This window comes from Gambusia affinis, linkage group LG23 (assembly GCF_019740435.1).
Source record: "Gambusia affinis linkage group LG23, SWU_Gaff_1.0, whole genome shotgun sequence".
Lineage (NCBI taxonomy): Eukaryota > Metazoa > Chordata > Actinopteri > Cyprinodontiformes > Poeciliidae > Gambusia > Gambusia affinis.
In genome coordinates, this window is record NC_057890.1 from 1,955,207 (window position 1) to 1,974,769 (window position 19,563).

At 38.4% G+C, this 19,563-nt stretch overlaps 1 protein-coding gene across 7 annotated transcripts; it reads right to left on the bottom strand.

Moving 5' to 3' along the window:
• Positions 1-824: 824 nt before the first annotated feature.
• On the bottom strand, positions 825-19,295 carry LOC122826507 (chloride anion exchanger-like). Of its 7 annotated transcripts, none has more exons than XM_044108464.1 (23): positions 19,194-19,295; positions 17,819-17,973; positions 17,632-17,752; positions 16,609-16,791; positions 14,674-14,813; positions 13,027-13,137; positions 11,210-11,370; positions 9,855-10,019; positions 9,609-9,761; positions 9,208-9,290; positions 8,923-9,070; positions 8,717-8,830; positions 7,908-7,985; positions 7,727-7,822; positions 7,511-7,617; positions 7,050-7,119; positions 6,612-6,704; positions 6,445-6,540; positions 4,278-4,505; positions 4,133-4,187; positions 3,471-3,616; positions 2,454-2,513; positions 826-2,021 (listed from the first exon to the last, which is right to left on the bottom strand). In XM_044108464.1, exons 4-23 carry the CDS (start codon positions 16,737-16,739, stop codon positions 1,989-1,991), a joined length of 2,268 nt encoding a protein of 755 aa, XP_043964399.1. In that variant the 5' UTR covers positions 16,740-16,791; positions 17,632-17,752; positions 17,819-17,973; positions 19,194-19,295; the 3' UTR covers positions 826-1,988. The 7 variants fall into 7 exon arrangements, with proteins under 7 accessions (XP_043964405.1, XP_043964399.1, XP_043964404.1 ...); XM_044108469.1 differs by having other exon boundaries at positions 17,632-17,739; positions 17,819-17,976; XM_044108463.1 differs by having other exon boundaries at positions 17,819-17,976.
• Between the last annotated feature and the right edge of the window lie 268 nt (positions 19,296-19,563).

A 19,563-nucleotide genomic window follows, 5' to 3' on the forward strand; every position in this document is an offset into this window, starting at 1 on the left:
AGTGGGAGTGATAAACCTGCTGGACTTCAAGAACAGTCCATGTCATAATCGTTAATATCGTAGGAACGTTTTTGAGATTGGTTTTAGGCTTATGATGTTGATAACCACAGACAAAAACCTGAACTAAGGCTTGTCAGGAACAAATTTCTAGTGGTTTTAGAAACATATTAATTGATAACAAGATTAAAGGATTTACATTTGATGGTGCTACAATCCTATGTGGGATTCCACAGGGAGTTATTTTTGGGACCACTTTTTTTCTAGAATGTCATGGTAGAAAGAAAGTGAAGTTTTGGAGTTAAGTTCCACAAAAATAACCCACAAATTTGGAGAATCTGTGAATAGCTGGAAGTCCACTGCATATTCTCCCCCAAAGAATTTGCTGAATTTTTTTTCTTCATTGGAAACAATAACTTTTCTCTGACATTTTATTTTTTTATGTGTACATTTTTGTCATGGCTTTGTGGTGCTTTAGTGTGGAAAAAAGAAAAAGTAGATTGTTTTATGTTGTCGCAGTTTGTGAGGAATAATGAATTTTATATAATCACTTTGACAAAGTTGCCCTGCTGTAGCAGAGTTAAGAGTTAAATATACTACCATAGAAGTTTTTATAGTATGTCTCTCATTCCTTATCATATTGTAAAATATTCATGAGCACAAAAAAGGCCAATAAAAGTAAATTATATAAAGATTCTTTTTAATTTTGATCACAGAACAGAGCTGTAACAAAAGTTTGGCAAAATTATTCATGTTTTTAGATTCATTATTACAACAAAAATGATCGACAAATTAAGTGTTTACAGTATAAAAAACAGTATATGGTTTTTGTAATAAAACAGTACACTTACTTGAATGGTATAACAATATTTTCTATGTACAACAATATATATAAAAAAAACTAAAAACAAACTCTTAAATTCATGATCTACATGGAATGGATATATTTATATCTGCACCTCATCTAGGTCCTATAATGTTTCTCACACAGAAACAATCACACAAAACATTTTCTTATATAAAAAAAACAACCTTAAAATTTGGTAAATACAAGCTTAGATAAACAACAGACATGATACATAAAATGTTTTACAGGAATTCATTGTGTAACTGATCATCATCAGTGTCACAACCTGATAAAAGCAGGAGTCCTGCCCACAGCCATCACTCTACAATAACACCCACAAATTTCTAATTGATATGACATCTATATTCCCCTTGGGATCAATAAAGTGTTTTTAAATTTCAGTTTGAGTCGTGGATGTTTGCAGTCCTGGAGCATCCAGGTGTGTGTTAACACGATGCCAAGACGTCGTCGATGACCTCAGGGAAACAACTGCTGCTGCCCATCAGTCTGGGAAGAGTTATAGAGCCATGTGCAAACGTCTTTGTTTGAAAGATGTCTAAAAACTGTAAATTCTCTCCCAAGGTGAATCTGGACTCCATGGACCTGAACTGGAATTGGGTCTGTTTGTTGTTGCTTGACTGTAACACACAGACAGTTTGTTTTCTGTTTGGCAGAAAACAAACAAAACGTGAAGCCAGGAGCTAAAGTTTCACTTAAATCGGCTCAAATGGCTGAAAGACAACAGAACGGCCCAGTCAAAGTTCAAATCTAAACCTGACTGATATTAACTGATGTGGTGTTAGGAGAAATGTGCATCAATCGGTTCCTGCAGACATTCAGAATGATGTGGGACGAAGACAGTAGGTGTTGTTCCTGCTAGCGCCACCATGAGGTGGATTCCGTCTTCTCACGCTTGCGTTTAGTTTTTCAGAATTCATCATGTGCTGTTAATCTGGGATTGTATTTACATTTCTTTATCACCCAATGCAATATGGATTTACCTTTTCGCAATGATCTTACAATCATTTAAACCGTAATCTCTAAAACGTATATTAATTAGGCGTGATAAATAAAGCAATGTATAAAATATATAGTCTTCTTTTCTTTTTGCCGTTTCGTTTATTGATTTCGTCTTTTGTCCCGGTTAGAACCTGGTCTCTGCAGCTGGCACTGGACCCTGCAAGACAAGAGTTGCACATGTATTGTTCACATTTTGTTCACAATATGTGACATTTTGTGTCACATAAAACCTTTATAAAGGTTTTATGTGACAAACATATAAACAGAGATGACAACTTTTTAAAGTTTCTATGTAAAAACTAACCTAACAGATTATTACTTTGCTTTTACATTTAGATGATGTGCTGCTACTAGAAAGAGACTCGTGTTCTGTTTACAGACTGAATGAAGCATGAGCTTATAAAGTCGGCATGTTTTATTTCTTTGGAGTGGCGCTTTATGTGTTTTGTCCTTGACCTACATACAGCTGAATGAAATGAAACAAGTTAAATATTTCCCAAAACTCAAACACTGAGTGACAATGACCCGACTGTACAGGACGATTACAACAGCAGGAAGCTTCAGCTGGAAAAAAACAAAGTCAGCTTACATTTTTATCTCTGCTCCTGAGACTGAGGCTCCCATGGTGGACTGTCACTGTTGTTAGTATCTGTAGGGAAACATGAACACATTCAAGATTTGTACATTTTGATTGAATCATGCTGTATAAAAATAAAAAAATACAAACATAAGACATAAGACGTTTCCAGTTTTTGGTCACTTAGGATTACTGCAGTTCGTTTTATCAGCTAAATTCTGCCTTCAAATTAGACGTTCGTAGTTTGTCCTGTGGACAAACTACGAACGTCCTGAGCGTCCTGTGAGCGTCCTGCTTCCTTGTGTGACATCACAGGGACGTGGGAAGAAACCAGGAAGAGAATTGTGTGCTTCCTCCCACAGGTTAGGAGGTTGCGCGTTGAAATAGTTACAGAACGTCCAGCATTGAGCCGGTCAGGAAGGAGACGGGTTCTGTGACCCAGAGGTGAACGTGTTTGGGTGTAAAAGAAACAGCCTCAGAATCCACATCGGAGTCCTGGACTAAAACGGGCTTAAAGGCTACAAAGAGAAGAAGAAGCCATCACTCCAAAACCAGTTTCAGTATAAAGAGCCAGATTAAAGATTTCTGTCTGATGACTGAATACTGATGCAATAATTCAAACATCAGCTGTGTGTGAAAGTTGGTCTTCCAAATAGACAATGAGCCTAAGTATAGCAGCAGATTAGTTATGAGAACAGCAACATCAGTCACCATCACAGAGTGTAGATTTTAGTTCCAGAACTTAAAATCAAATCCAGAAAAGTTTATGGATTCATTCCTGAAACATTGAATCTAAAGCATACAGTTAATGCAATTCAACCTAAATACTAAAATTCAGAGTTTTTGAAGAATGTAAGAAAGAAAAAGAGAAGAAAAACTGCAACATTTGTTTAGCATGCAGAGTGCTGTTGGTAATCCTAACTGAGCTAAAACAGGAAGCGTTTAGTCTGATTTAACGTCAGACATCTAGAAAACGGTTGTCAAGCTTTCATACCGTGATGTGATCTGATGAGAAGGTATTTTTTTTACCTTATCCTGGTTTGTTTTCCTCACTGTCGTCTCTGGATGTTTCTCCAAAATGTGCAGCATGGCGTCGTGCAGCGTTAGGAAGAACATGGAGGGCTGAACTTCCTCGTCAAAGAAGCAACAGTTGTGGAGTTTCTCCAGGATGTACGCTGCGGTTCAGAGGAAAGGAGAGTTACATCAAAACGTCCTCGTTCTCTTGACGTGAGAGCTTCAGTTTTTGTCTTTTTCAAAATCAGCTGGTTTTAGTTTTGGTGTGATGCTTTAAACTCAACTTCCAACATTCGTATCAGACTATCAACTTAAATCCAAATGAAAGACGGCACTGGAAGTCTACAATTTTTGCTCATTCTTCTTGGTAAAACAACTCGACTCAGTCAGATTGGATGGAGAGAATCTGCAGAAATAAGAACTTGCTACACATTCTCATTCAGATTTACATCTGGACTTTGACTGGGCCATTCTAACACATCTAAACCATTCTGTTTTAGCTCTGGCAGTCTGTTGGGGTCATTGTTCAGCTGAAAGCTGAACTTTGACCCGATATCAACTCTTTTACTGTCTCTTTTCTTGTGTTTCTTCGATTGATGAACCAGAGAAAACGGACTTTTTAAAGACGATGCTGCTAACGGGGTTGTAACTTGTCGCAACCGGAGTTTCACACTTACGATCACAAGCTACGATGTAGACCTCAACTTCAACACGGACCAGTTCTTTCAGCAACTGCAGAGGAAACAGAGGACATGAAGGTGGTAGGGGAAAAGGTGGGAGCAAAAAGAAGACAATCGGATCAGTGGAAACAGATTCCCTCACGGTTTTGAGTCCCTTCAGTCCAGATATGTCCAGAAAGGAGACGGCAGCAAAGTCCAGCACCAGGCTGTGGATGGCCACCCTGGGAACCACAATGTTGCCAGGAAGCTCGGCGTTCCAGTCGATGCGGATGGGAAGGTCCTTGAAGTCGACGGGCTTGTCCAGCTCCTCATTGTCGCTGTCTTCTAATGGGTCCACGAGGGAGTTGTTTGTTGTGTTCATGAACCCTTTCTGCAGCAGGAAAACAGATTTATTTTTAATTAGGGAGATTTTAAACATTGAGAAAAACAGCAGAAAGATTCCTTCTTACTGGGTCTTTACTTGCAGCTATGGCGCCAAATGCAAAACCTGCGATGCTTTTAAGGCATTTTGTACTTTGTATTTTGTAACAAAACAACAGTTCAAATGACACCAGGGTTTTTCCTCCATCTATTCACAGTTCAGTATTCATGGATTTTTTTTTTTTTTTTGTGGAATGTAATTAATTCATTCATGGGGAAACCTGCCAAAATGAAGACTTTTTGTAGTATATCTGGAAAAAAATGCAACTTGAGACGTTATTACATGCAAATGAAGGATGGAATGTTTGAAATGTTTTTGGGATGTTATGTTGAAAGTTCTCAAGTTGTAGTAGACTGACTGCATTTTCAATAATTGTTAGTCTGTCTGCCTGATTTTTTTTTTACAGTGCAAACTACAAACCCACGTAAAACAAAGTATCGTTCAAAGTGATATTAAATGTCCATGTCAGACACACCAATAATCTCCTCATTTTTCACGACTGTAAAATGTGAATAATATGAATAGTTTGAAATGTAACCAACGAGTCTGTTAATGACCGTTCAGTGCTGGATTCAACAATCAGAATGTTATTACAGAAACATTGTTTTAGTTTATGTCAATATGAGGAATGATATCTGTTTGACTCATGGTTCTTTCTGCATATTTAATTCATTATTAAAGTTAAGTATTCTTAACTTGACTGTAATCACAGAGGGAAAACTACATCCTGGTCTTGGATGTTCTGGAAGAGCAAAGTAACAAGGGATCATGTGTTGTTTTTTTTTTATGGATTACTGGCACAGATAGAGGAAGATAATCCCAATCAGAGCATTGTAAATCTTTATCTGCACATCACAAAAGCAAGAGTACTGTCAGGATGTGTCCCATTCACACTGTTTGATCTTGAATAGGAAATAAATCTATCACTGTTTACTAGAAAGCATATCAGCACTCGGTTCCATTGAGGCTTTTCCAAATGAGGATGACTCGATTTATACGGACGTTAGATTTGTTTACATGATAGTGATTATGAATAATTATCTGCTTTTTCCTACATTATCAGTTGCTTATGTCATATTGATTGAACTGTATTGGTTTCTGTTGACTTGTCTACTGCCACAACATTTACACATAAGTTATGCTATGCTATATATAGTTCTCATTTGTTTTAACTGTGTTTCTTATTTTTATGTATGAAATTGGATGAATGTTTGTACCTTGTGTTGTTTATTTTATGGCACTACAGATGGAAATGAACATTTATCTACATCTAATATGCACTGTTGCATTTAAATAAAATCAATCAGTTTGTTGAATAAATTTTAAGATGCTTGAACAAGTTGTCATAACATGTCAAACATATTCTATACATTCCAATTAGACTTTTTTGTAAAAAAAAAAAAAAAAAAAAGGATGGCAATATACCATCCTAAACAGGTTTATTGCCAGTTTAGGATGACATATTGACATCCTAAACTGGCAATAAACCAGTTTAGGATGGCAATATATCATCGTAAACTGGTTTATTGCCAGTTTAGGATAGCAATAAACCATCCTGTAGAAGTTCTACAGTGCCGTCTTTTCCTTTCTGCAACGCAATGACATGGTCTGTCAACAAATCAGTGTTTCTTTTTTCTTTATGCTATTTGTACAAACTATGTCAAGATGCACTTCCTATTTTTCAAATGACGATGAGAATTTGAAAATGGCACCAAAGCGACAGGCTGGATATGTTTCACAGTTAAAAATTCACAGTGTTATGTCAAAGCAAGACAAGGTGGCGATATCAGTGCAGAGGCTGAGTTGCTCAACCTTTTATTGTGCTGTGGAACGGTTTATCCGAGTGAAAGTCTCGTGCTGTTGTTGTCGCTGAACAAATTATACTCACTGACGTCCACTGCAGGTCGCCTTTCTTCAGAAGTTTCCGGATCTTACTCAGAGCTTTGTTCCTTTTTTTCAACACTCTCAGAGGATTGAAGCCAAGCTGAAAACACAAGGATACAAGATAAATGTGTATATTTTTAAGAAACGCGTGGACGCCGTGGTGAAACTTACGGCTTCCACTAGCTTGTTCCTAAAGAAGTCCATGTTGGCGAAGAAGATTGGGGACGGGATTCTGAAGATCTTCACCCCCTCTGGTTCATTTATCTGTGGAACATCAGGATCACCAAGCACAAGTTATTGTATATGTGTGGTAGAGTATACAGAAGAGGAGCAGCGTTGTGCAATAGCTTCCATGCCCTTTGAAATTTAATGCATTTTGTTGCATCAAAACCACAAAGCAATGTAGCTCACATGGATTTTATATGACAGACACAAAGTTGCGTTTAATTCTAACGTAGAAAGAAAATGATACATATAATGTTTTCTTGGTTGTAAACTGTCTAAATGTGACAATGTAGCTAAAGTTTAAAGTTTTGTATCAAAATCTCATGCAACTTCTCATGATTGCTGCCTGGTAGATATAAGGAAGGCTAAATGTGGCTAACTTACACAGATGTAGTCCTTCCTGTCTTTGTAAATTTCTGTCCCCTCAATGTTGGCTAGCACACTGCAGCGAGGGCTGAAAAACAGAAACGCAATAAAAGTTTTACTTCCTAAATCTGCTTGCTAGCAACTGTGTTTATCAGTTGCTAGCATAACTGCTTCACTTGCTATGTTACAGACTCAAAAGCTTATTTGTTCACGCTTATACCAATTTTGACATGATTGGGAAACACTGGGCTCAAGTCTGCCAAAACTGCCATCTCACTACCCGTATGTTAGCATGCTTTGTGCTAGCATGGTAACATAAAAGAAACTCTTGGAAATCCACAGACCGCTGGGATTAACAGCTGAAATTTCTACAACAGGCTAATTTAGTGGCATTATATTAGAGCATCGTAGTATTTATTTATCAGTTGTAATTTAGATTTTTTGTTGCATCAGGAAGTAGACCATAGCAAGATACTAACAACTGAATCCGGAGGACGACGCAGATCAACTCTACACCAAGACCAACAGCCAATCCAAGATCCAGCCCCAGGAGGGTGGCTGCTCCACAGGTGACCATCCACACCACCTATACATGCCAAGAAGAAGTACTTGTTTTTGTTAAATGATCTTTATTAACTCAGTTGGTAAAACTGTGAACATTTTTCCTAAAATAACTCAATTGTCTGATGTCTTACACAATCTGGCCTGTCTCTCCTCCACAGGTAAGGAATTTCATTGAACTGCATCAGCATGCCCTTCAGGTTGATGATGACCACGGCCCCCAGCACAGACTGTCAAAACGCCGGGACAACAGTTCCTTTCAGAGACCTGATTCTTTGGCAGTGTCGCAGCTTTAGCAGACTGTAGTGCTCTTACCTTTGGTAAAGGCTCGAGAAGATATCCAATAGCCAAAGTGACAATCATCACTATAATAGCTGATAGTAAACCAGCGATCTGAAAAAATACAGAAAAAGCATCAGACTGGGAAATCCACACAACTAAAACAATCAGAAGCATATTTGTAAGGATTTGTAAATGATTTCAAGTGACTAAAAATATTTTTTAAAAGGAGAAAATATTATAATCTAGCAACAGAGAAACAAAAAGCTTTGAAAGAATGCAAAGGATATTAATCCCAGCAGGTGTTTGCATTGATTATCAACGTGAATATGGCAATTCTAAAACGCGTAACCATGACTACCATATGTTTACATTTTGTCCATATTGACATTGTCTTGAAGCCTGTCACCACTTTTAATTGAAATATGTCACCCGGATTATGAAACAATTGGATTATTATATGTAACGGAAAAAACAATCGTAAACTAATAGATTAGGTGACAACACTGGTGATGTCATGGCAACAACAGAGTCAGCAGTGAGACCACGAGAGAGTGTGGAAATGTTGAAATGTATTCTTTTACTGACAATTAGCTAGAGAAGAAATATTTTTCCTCTATCAAATGTTACTTTGAAGGGCTAAATAATACCTTATATTGTAAGAGAAGTAAATGCAGATGGACTTGTAGAGTGTCCTTGGAATAGTGTTTATACAACTAGATTACTAGATTGTAGTTAAAGCCCTAAGAGTAAAACATGCACGGATTTTATGTGGAAAAACTTTCGCAATCACTCTATGATTTCACAGAGTTCTGTTTTGGAGATGCTAGAGGGTTGTACTTTACTTGAGTTTTTCCTCCTGTACTTTCTTGCACCGCACTCCTGGAAAGCGCTGTACTTGCTGCGAAGGCCTTGAAGGACGCTCCAAAGATATTGCTAACTCCGAAGGCGATCAGCTCCTGCAGCCAGGTCCGAGAGAAAACGTGTCTTGGTACAGAGGTATACATCACAAGCATACCAAACCGTTAATCTAGTCACTGTTGCAGCATACCTGGTTTCCATCTATTGTGTAATCATGTTTTATGGAATAGACTTTTGCCACAGAGAAGGCCACAGCAAAACCCACTATAGCCATTGGGAAAGCTTCCATCGCCGTGTGCTGGAAGACCTGAAGGTTTGGGGCGACTGGAGGCTCGTATCTGAAGCAGCACACAATCCATCAGACAAATGTAATCCATATACTATTAGTATTAAAACAAAAACACGTGCCTGCAAAGTATTCTGCCCATTTTTTAGCCAATCAAAGTAAATGCAAGATAGAACAATTTCTACTCACCCTAGGGGAATTTTTCCAACAACGTCAATGCCATATCTGCTCTTGAAGTCAAATGCATAAGAAACTCCACAAGTAATAACAGTCTAGGGAGAACACAGGGAACATGGGGGTCAAAACTAAACGATACGCATAACTGGTCTTATTACATTTAGAGTAATATAGTTAATAATCCTTCATTTGTTCCCCCACTAAGGGAAAAATAAAGATGTCTAATTATGTGCTTTTGTTTTAGTTTTCTATGTCCAGTTGTAATACCTCATCAGAAACCTTGTGACCTTCTGTCACTTTAAAAGGTATTTACAGTTATAAAATGAATCCACACCTAAACCTGTTCTATCACTGCATCTGTCAGATAAGAAAACGGTTATAACTGTGGAAGATGTTTCACAACGTTTGCTCACCATGATAACCTCTATCGGGATGGGAACGGGCAGTTTAGATTTGTATCTGTCATTTAGCTCTTTCACAAGAAACACCGCCACCATGATCACGAGGGAGATCACAATGTCACACACGTTGCTGGACGTGATCTTGTTGAAGATGATCTCCAGAGTCTGAAAAACACAACAGGAGTTCAAGGGATACACTGCCTCGTCGCTCCCTTTCCAACGTTAGGGTGAGAAAACGACGGAACAATTTGTAATTACATATATAATGGAGAGGGGTCCACTGATGCCAGGAACCTGGAGCCCCAACACAAACTTTAACTGAGATACAAGGATATGGATGGCAGCAGCTGTGGTGAACCCAGAGACCAGGGTGTCAGACAGGTACATGACCACGAAGCCCACCTGTAGGACCCCCATTGCCAGCTGGAAAACAAACAGAAATCCAACTGAATTTTCTTAGAACATTAAAGATGTTCGAAATATTCTGAATGAGTCATTTTCCACATTTCACCACACAACTTTAATTTTAAGGCATGTCTCTGTACAGAACGAATGGTGTCACATACACAAATTAATTCTGTTAAAAAATTAAACGAGTTCATGTTTACTTGCTCATACAGTTACTGAAGTGTTCATAGTGCATGGAACCTTAAAAGGGCAGTATTGTATATTTTCCAGACACATGGTGGCAGTTTAGGAAATTTTGTCTCTGTCTCTTTAAAATATCCTGCTCTTTTCTGAAGCTCCACCTTCAGGATGTCATCACAACATGGCTCCTCTGTTAACCCTTTAGAAAGGTTTTTATCAGTGTTGAATTGAGTAGTAGCTCCTAGAATGAGCTCAATAGTTGTGCAGTTCTATTAGGTGTTGGCTAATTGCTGCTGGCTAGTCTGAAGGAGCTGAGTGAGGGAATTCTGAGAGGAATGCTTTGTACCCAATTTCACCAATAATTTAAAGTCATTTTCATTTCATTGTCTGCTATAAGAAAAATACTCTAACTGGGCACTTGTTAGTACTGTGTAAGAGATGTTTTCATGTTGTTTATGTCAAACAAACAACAGGAAAAAGAGACTGATGGTTCATTAAGAGACAATGAGCCTCTTAGTGAAAGCCAAGATTCTTTGGACCAGAAATACATTTTGGAATATGTTATAGTCCAATTTTGAACAACTCATAGAAATTGCAGCCCCGGTGTGTGATGTTCTGATTCTACATCCCATCTGCTTCAAGGTTCGACTTGAAGGTGTGAAGCACTTTCTACTGCCTTGTTGCTGAAATGTGCCACACAAATAAACTTAACTTGACCTGTTAAGTCCACTAAGCCACTGTCACATGAACATTTAACTTTCATTTGCCACTGTGGCTTCCCATTAACAGCTCCTATCAAGATCAGCTCAGTAGCTCCTTTCGGCAGAGACAAGTCCTCTTGCCAAGTCTGAATGACATGTCGTTTCTGGTGCCATAAAAGTGTTGGGAAATAAAACAACAACCTTGGTTTGGATGTATTCACTGACTAAAACGTGGATGTAGAACATTGGATCTTTTCTGTCTGTTATTTTCCATGTACAGTAGATACTGACGTAATGAACTAAAAGGGTAAAAAGCTTTCCGACCTGCATGATGCCAACGAGGAAGGTCACAGAGGAGGCCACCAACACTCTCTGCTCGTCTACCGTCAGACCTGTGAACCCAGTGATGTTGGCAGCTGGCCCTTCGTCTGGGATGAGCCTAGTCACCACCGAGCCAATCATCAGACACAAGACTGGAAAAGGACCTGCAGAATAGAAATGTAGTGGAGCGTATAGTTCAATTGCTTGAGTGTTCGCCTTGATATGACGTATAAAGACTTATTTGTAGTTGGCCTGGTCTGTTCATCAGCTCCTGCTACATCCTAACCTTTCTGTTTCTCTCTTTATGCTTCTGAAGCTTGGTTCTTTTGTTGTAGCTGCTTTAGGCAGTACCTAGATTGAAACTGATAGGTTTGTAGATGATCTTGATTCCTTTTTTTTTTCTTCCTGTCAACATTTTACCAGACATCAACTGCTCCATCAACTAGCAACGGGAAGAAGGTAAAGACTCGTCATCCTGAAGGACTGGAACTTTGGGTGCTTAAGTCTCACATATTTTAATCATCTCTGCCTGTTCTCCATGTTTCCTGCCACACCAAGAGTGTGTAGATTGTGCAGAAATGAGAGTGCAGATTCGATTTGCTTGGGGTCAAAATTGCAATCTTTGTTACATTTTCAGCTGACGTTGTTCCCTGTCAAATGAACCAAACCCTTTGGAAAACCTGTTTCACCCCTCGCCTGTGGTGGTGCTGCACCAACAACCACTGAAGGAAATGATACAAAAACCTCTGAAGAAGAAACTGGGCGCAAATTATTTCTTCACAAAATATAAAAAATAAAGGGAGTGGCGTCAGATTTTACAGGTTGTAGCATTTCTCTTTTGTCTACACATTGACCACAAACCATTTCTTCTGCTAGCGATTAAACTCACACGTTTGTTTAGATCGTAGAATGCTCTGCGTTGGATTTCACTTCCTGTTTTTAGAGCGCTCTCTGGTGTGCTTGGCGTTCGAACAGCACTGGAATTCACTTCAACGAAACCAAAATCTAAAAACAAGTTTTTAGCTGGACCAGAGTCCACATCTTTTGGGTTGCATGAGAGCTCGATTGCACGTTCACAAAAGTTCACAAACTGGGCAAACAAACTAGAGATGGATTAAAGCAGACTAAACAGGGCTGGTATGAATGGAACCTTAAACAGAGCAGCAATAAAAAGAGACTTGTCTTTTGAGTATGACGTCCCATTTCAGGGAAGTCTTCCATTGATCAGAAGCTAGAGCAGGGGTGTCAAACTCCAGTCCTCGAGGGCCGGTGTCCTGCAGTTTTTAGATGTGCCACAGGTACAAAACACTGGAATGAAATGGTTTAATTACCTCCACCTTGTGTAGACCAGTTCTCCAGAGCCTTAATTATTCTATTCAGGTGTGCTGCAGCAGAGGCACATCTAAAAGTTGCAGGACTGCGGCCCTCGAGGACTGGAGTTTGACACCCCTGAGCTAGAGGATCAGCTGCTGCACAACATCAGATTATGAAACCTTTTCAAACTCCCAGGCTGTGGGAGATAAATCTGAGATCCTGTGGTCTTCATCAGGTGACCTCTAGGGACGTCTGATGGAGACCACTGCATTTTACTCTGTGCCAGCTCAACTAATTGGTTTTTGGATGGAGTTTTTAGATCTTTTAATGCTATTAGAACACTATGGCATTCTAGAAAATTATGTACAGTGAAATATTTAATTATTTTCACAACTCATCAAAAATACTTAACTAATGGGAGAAATAAATGGAATGGTTTCTTTGAGAGTACAAAGTAGAGAACTCAGTTTTTCACAGACAAATTGTTTGCTGAATGTCAGCCTTACCTACTGAGATGTGTCGAGAGGTGCCCAAGAAAAAGTAGGTGATGATTGGAAAGAAGGCAGCAAAGAGTCCATACCAGGGAGGCAGAGAGGCCAGCAGGCAGTAGGCAAGACCTGCAACACAACAATGACAAACGTTAACAGAGTTACAGTACGTTGGTAATGTCTTTTAGCCAAAGCAGGTTCCGTTTATTTTAAAGGCTCATTAGAAACGACAGCTGATGACCAGAAGAGTACATTAGATGGCAAAAGAAAAAGCTTTGATTACACATTATATTAAATAGGAAAGGTAATAAAACCCTTACTAATTTGTAATATGATAAAATACTGAGAGGAAAATATGGTTGTTTTATTTATTTATTTATTTTTTGGAAATGAAATTTTAAAGGAAGTGAGGTCAGCGAGCCATACGCTAAGGAAATAAGTTTCTGCATCCTGGATCCGATGAGGCCATGACAACGAGGCCTGTCAACCCCACACAAATAATTTAATGACTTTTGAATGTCATTGAGAAACTTTTTTTTTCTTCGATACAAACCGAAGTTTAAAGAAATATTTTTCGCTTTTTTTAGTTTTTATTTTTAATTTTATTTGACCATTTTTGTTCATCACAGTTGAATATTACCCGAAAGGTTTTGAGACGGGATTTTATGAATGTCTCTAGATGACCCAGTTTCAATTTAGGAGCTTTATGAGAACCATTAAAAATAATTATTTATTTTTTGTAATCATTAATACTGAGAAAGATCAAAGCTACCCTACGTTGGATTTTGCATAACACTAATTATATATAAATATGGGTGTCATCTGTGTAGCTGTAGTGCTTCCTTTACATACAGCTATACAACAGCATGCAGACAGAAAAGTATGGACCCGTCAGCAGAGCCTTGAGGTACTCCTCAAGAGAGGGGGCCAGAAGAGTGAACACTCACTGAGGTGTGTGGTGAAACCTTTATTCTATCTCTATTCCATCAGAACCTTTACTGCCAAAGCAGCGTTCCAAACACAACACCAATTAAAACCAACCCAATCTGTAGCTTATCAAAGGATCATTAAAAACCTTTGGACTTTTATAGCTTGCTTCACAGCATCCAACACATCCAAATCACGTCTGAATAGTTATGTTTATTGATATTAATACCATTGCTCTTTTTATAGTCATATTATCACTAAAGTCTATTTTGCAATGCTGTTTAAGGTCAAAAATTACCAAGTTATTCCTGAACTCGGCAGGCATCAGTCATAAATTTGGGCTAAATATTAGGTGGGAATGAACCAATGAGGACACCTTTGTTTGAAAAGAGACAAACAGCTGTGTGTATTACAACAGCATGACATCAGGATCATCAACATTCCTTAAATTAAGACAACCAGCCATTGTCCACTCAGAGATGTGGGTAAGCAGAGTGGCTGAACATTTACCAATCCACTTCTGGGTATGTTTGTTGCATGTGCACATTCAGAGGAAAACTAATTGCCACAGGAAGTGTTTTCACTTCACATTTTACATTAATGAGTAACCAAATCACATCAGCCCTTAGTCTAGCCTGCTAGTCGTCTGGACCGTTTAACCTGCTGCTATCCAATCAGGATGAAGTCTTCTTTTGCTGCGTTTGTTTGGGACTCGCTGAACGCGCCGTTGAGTCTTACCTTGCAGGACAGCCACCAGTCCTGTGCTGACACCAGACACGATGTCACTGACCAGCCACTCTTTGATTCTGTAGATTTTCATCCAGCCGATGATCGGCAGCAGGGAGAGAGCCGCGTTCTTGGCCCGTTTGGCGTCACATCTGAGGCCGGACGAAACAGAAACGCAGGCAAGACGGTCACTGCCTGGACGGGTTCGATGAATGTTTAAGTGGCTAAAACACACTACAGTATTTACCAGCCATAATCAAATCTTTTTACTTGCATTTTTGAGTAATGCTGGCAAAAACGTCTGCAGCTGTGTTGTGGGCGGGGGTTTGCTGAGTTAAGGGAGGTACAATCACTTCAGAAACAATATTCCGTCATTTGCGCCATAATCCACTTTCTGTGTTTTTTAATAATGTCCAGTTATCAGGAAAATAAGTCTGTATACAACATAATTCATCCCTACACTCATTGTCTTTACCTACTTGGATTGCTATTAGCCAAGAAAACATGCTTGGAGTTTTAAATGTCAATTAGACCACAGATTTTTGTTTCTCCTGGTGTGATAAGAAACTCTCTGGTTCAATTCAGTCATCTGTAAAGGCCTGATTAATGAGAGCAATGGTTGACCTTGTGGATGGAAAAGAAAGGCAGAAAATGTCCTAAAAACTTGGCTCATGCTTGTAGAGACACATCCCAGACAACCTAGGTACTTTTAAATACCACAGAAGGTTTTTTTTTTTATGTAAAATTACAAAAAAATGTCAAAGTGAATGCATTTTTTCATGTTATGATGGAATATTTTGGACAAAATTGCAATTTAATTGGTTTTAGATTAAGTCTGTTACATTAATATGGCAAAAATAAAGATGTGATTACTTTCTCATCTATAGAAGATGAACATTTCAACAGCTGAAAGTTTTCAGAATCTCATGTGAATTTATTGAACATTCATTAATGGGTATGATGTGTTATTTGTCCTAAATCCAAATAATGGTAAACGACATATTATATGACTAGAGTGAAAGAAAGTAAAAACATTTTTAGTAAATATTGACTTATATGAAATATGTTGGGGGGTTTTTTAATTGCCAAAACGTCTTTAGATTTAAATCTATTCTGAACAATTTTGATCTTTTAGAATTAGTTTTGAGAATTAATATTAGGGTATGTTAGTGGAAAATTCCTCCTACAAGACAATAAACTGGGACAAGTTTGTTAATCTTCTGACCTGTGACTTTGTGATTAAACATTTACTTTTCCTACATTTCCAATATAGAACAGAAATGCGCTTTATTGTCCCACAGCGGGGAAATTGATATCAGACAGCGAACCCTGATCGAATATAAAATGTGTGATGTTTAGAATATGGAGCCTGGCTGGATGGTTGAAGTAAGAAACTCAACTTTAACTTGTTTGCTTTTTAGAAGCCAAACAAGGTTTAAAGGCTCTATGTACTTCAGGGGGTTTGGCACTTAAACATCGCAAAAAAATGCACCCGAACGGGTGAGTCAGAAATGACCAAAATTCAATGTTAAAGTTGCAATCTTTGATGACATCACACAAGGGGCCTGATTAGAGCTCTTTGAAGTTCTCACTCTTGTTTGTTTTTCTTCTTGTTCTTTGCTGCATGTTTTTAATTAAATCCGTCCTTCAAGGTTGCTAACTTGTGTTCTGTCCAGGTTATTTACTAATGGCGGATAATTGGCTCTGTGATAGAGCCAATTGGACAAATGTTTCCGCCTTTTGTGATGTCATCAACTCAAATGTACAAAAAAAAGCTGGATTAGCCATTTACTAAGTTTGAGATTTTTAAAAACGTGACAGTTTGTGAACTCCTGAAGTGGAAATTCATAGTGCAGAACCCAGCTGTGCCTTTGTTGACTGTCTACATTTGATGGTTTAAAAAAAAAAAGAAGTTTCTTTCAGACCAAAGGTGTGTGTATTCCGTACCTGAAGTACTGCTTGACGTGGTCCAGAACCGTCTTGTGATGCCTGTAAACCTTCTTATGCTCCTCGTTGAATGAGTCCTCAGAGTACAGCGGCCTGGCCACCACATAATCCCTGGCTCCTGCTCGCATCATGCTGCCTTTGCTGTTTGGAGGACCGCTGCTGCCCGCTATGTGACTCTAAGGCCTAATAATCACATTAGGTCAGGAGGAGAAAACATGCGCTACCTTTGAACGTCACTTTTCAAAGATGAGTAACAGCGAGCAGCAGAAGCTCCAGATCCTCAGATTCAGACAGAACACCAAAACCAGGCGATGTGATTTGACAGCCTCTGTTTTAGCTCCCAATCAGAGAGGAGCGCCTGGAATTGTAACCGATGCTCACTTATTACAGCAACTTTGTATTTAGTCTGAGTCTAGTCTGAGTCAGCTTCTTCTTCTTTTTTTTTTGGGGGGGGGGGGGCAGAACCATGTAGTTCTAGTTACAAATGGGTCATTTTAGTTTCTGTCATTTTAGTTGATTAAATGTAGAATATAGCCGATGAAATTCACAGTAAATTTTTTTAGACTAAAATGCGAAATCTTCCCTAGAATAACTGGACTTTACCTCATGCCATCAGTCACTCTTACTGTTATAAAGCCAAAAAAAAAAAAATCTTATTTACTAGAAATCTGACTTTTTGCTCTTTCAGTATTACTAAAATTAGATCTAATTAGATTTAAATTCCTGCTGAGGCTTTCATCTTGTTTTTAAATAATCATTGTTCTTTTTGTCAGTCACGCTGCATGACATTTTCTTTACCTTTTAATCCAAAAAAAATGATAAAAAATATTTTTACTAACAAAAAACACACACATTTCAGCAATAAAAAAATATGTTAGAATAGAACAAATTTTGAATTTCATGCATAAATCATTCAAAAAACTGCCAAAGAATTTTATATTATTACTTTTAGCTATATATATATATATATATATATATATATATATTCCCATTAAATACATAGTGATTTATTATTCCACATACCTCATACACTCCTCAGTTGTAAGCTTCCTTGCTCTGTTGCTCTCGTTCCAGCAGCCAGGGATCAACTGGGACCTCAGACTCTTCTGCCATCAATAAATGCCCCCTCAGCTGCTTATCACAACTGTAATTATTAACAGTAATTATGATGAGGTCCTTGTTTCATGAAACTGCTGGACGCCTGCCTTACCCTTTGATCATTGTTCCCACTGATATCTGTGGGCGCGACTTTCAGTGCATTGGAGGATGTGGTCAGGACACATTATTGTTTTTATAGAGTGGAAGTAAAGTAGCTTTTTTACAGGAAGGAGCAGACACGTGAACTTCCAGGGAATTGTTCAGACACTACTAGAAATGAAGAAAAACAAAAGAGAAAAAGAATGTCAGAAAAGACTAAACATATTCAATCCGAGTCATCCTGAAATAGCAAAAAATAAAAAAATAAAAGTAAAAAAAATTCTATGACTACAAAGATGAATGAAGAATCAAAGTGTTGAGATTGGTCAGACGTCCTGTGGATGGTTCATTTACTGTATTCAGGCTGAAATGCAAACATTACGGTGTGTGAATGACCTCAGCTGAAGGAAGCGGTGGCAGCATCTGTCACGGCTCTGCTGAGCATCCGGCACAGGCTGGACTCTGCTTCGTGGGAAACGTAACCTTTTTTATCTTCCTTGTTGTTTTTGTTTTGATTTGGGGTTTTTTTTTGGGGGGGGGGGTTTAGGAGTCAAATCTGTTTTCCTTCGTGTGATTTTCTGATCAATCGGTTGTGTAATAGTTTTAATAAGACAGTGATTCTGCACGATTTGGACTGTTCATGTTTCTTATCACACACGAACAACCCTAATAAATGAGTATGGGCTGATTGTGTTTGTCGCGAGATAGTATCTTTTTTTATGTGACATGATGCTGAGAGATAAATTACAGTGTGGAGATTAATTTTTGATAGCTGTTGGAACAATATTAACCCTTTTCCACATTGTATGCTTTTATGAATAAGTGAAGACCATGAAGACCAATGGCTACAGGTTGTGTAAAATTTGGTCCAACCCAAAACACCACTGATACTAATGCAGTGTTCACTTTGACAGCAAATTTTTATTTAGTTTTAGCCTTAGCCTGTTGACTAAAATACCATTTAGTTGTAGACATAATTTAGTCATCAGAATGGTTTTATTTTTAGTCAACTAATTCAAATAAAATTTAAGTAAAGTAAAATATTGAGTCAATTAGGCAACTTTTTTTTTAACCAGTTGGCCTGGTTTAAAAAAAACATGCAATGGTGGCACTGCATATTGTATTCCTTGTTTAAAATCTTTTTACTCTAAATCAGAAATAAATACCATATATAACCATACAAAATAACAGTTAATCTATTAAACATAAAATTGGCTAAGAGTTAATTAGTAATAATTTAAACTCAACATCCAAGACAATCAACCCAGAATATTCTGCTGAAAGCACAACAGGAAGCTGAATCATAACATTATGTTACATTTTCAAATTTGCCTGGTATTTATGCTCACTGACGCTGTTCAGCCAGGGATGTGCATCTTCCTACTCACGTCTGTATTTTTGCAAGTTTTCGCTTCCGACGACGTGGTGAGGCCCCGGTGAGGCCGTTTAAAAAGCGCGCAGACAGTGAGCAACGCACCGGGGGCAGTCTGTCTCTAAGCAACCGTGACAGCACCCCCTGCAGGCAGCAGGAGGTTTTTCACGACGGGTTTGGTTGCCTTAGCATTTGTAACCGCCAAAATACGGAATGAATCCGTATTTTTGTAATAGCCTACTGGTGTCAGCTATAAATTCCCGCACCTTCTGTACATAACAGTAACACCCGCATAAACTTGAACTGATGTGATAGCACAACAGAGTAAACTTGAGCCTGCAATTAGCAGCTGTGTGTGCCCGGAGTTAAGTGGAATTTTTTGAAAT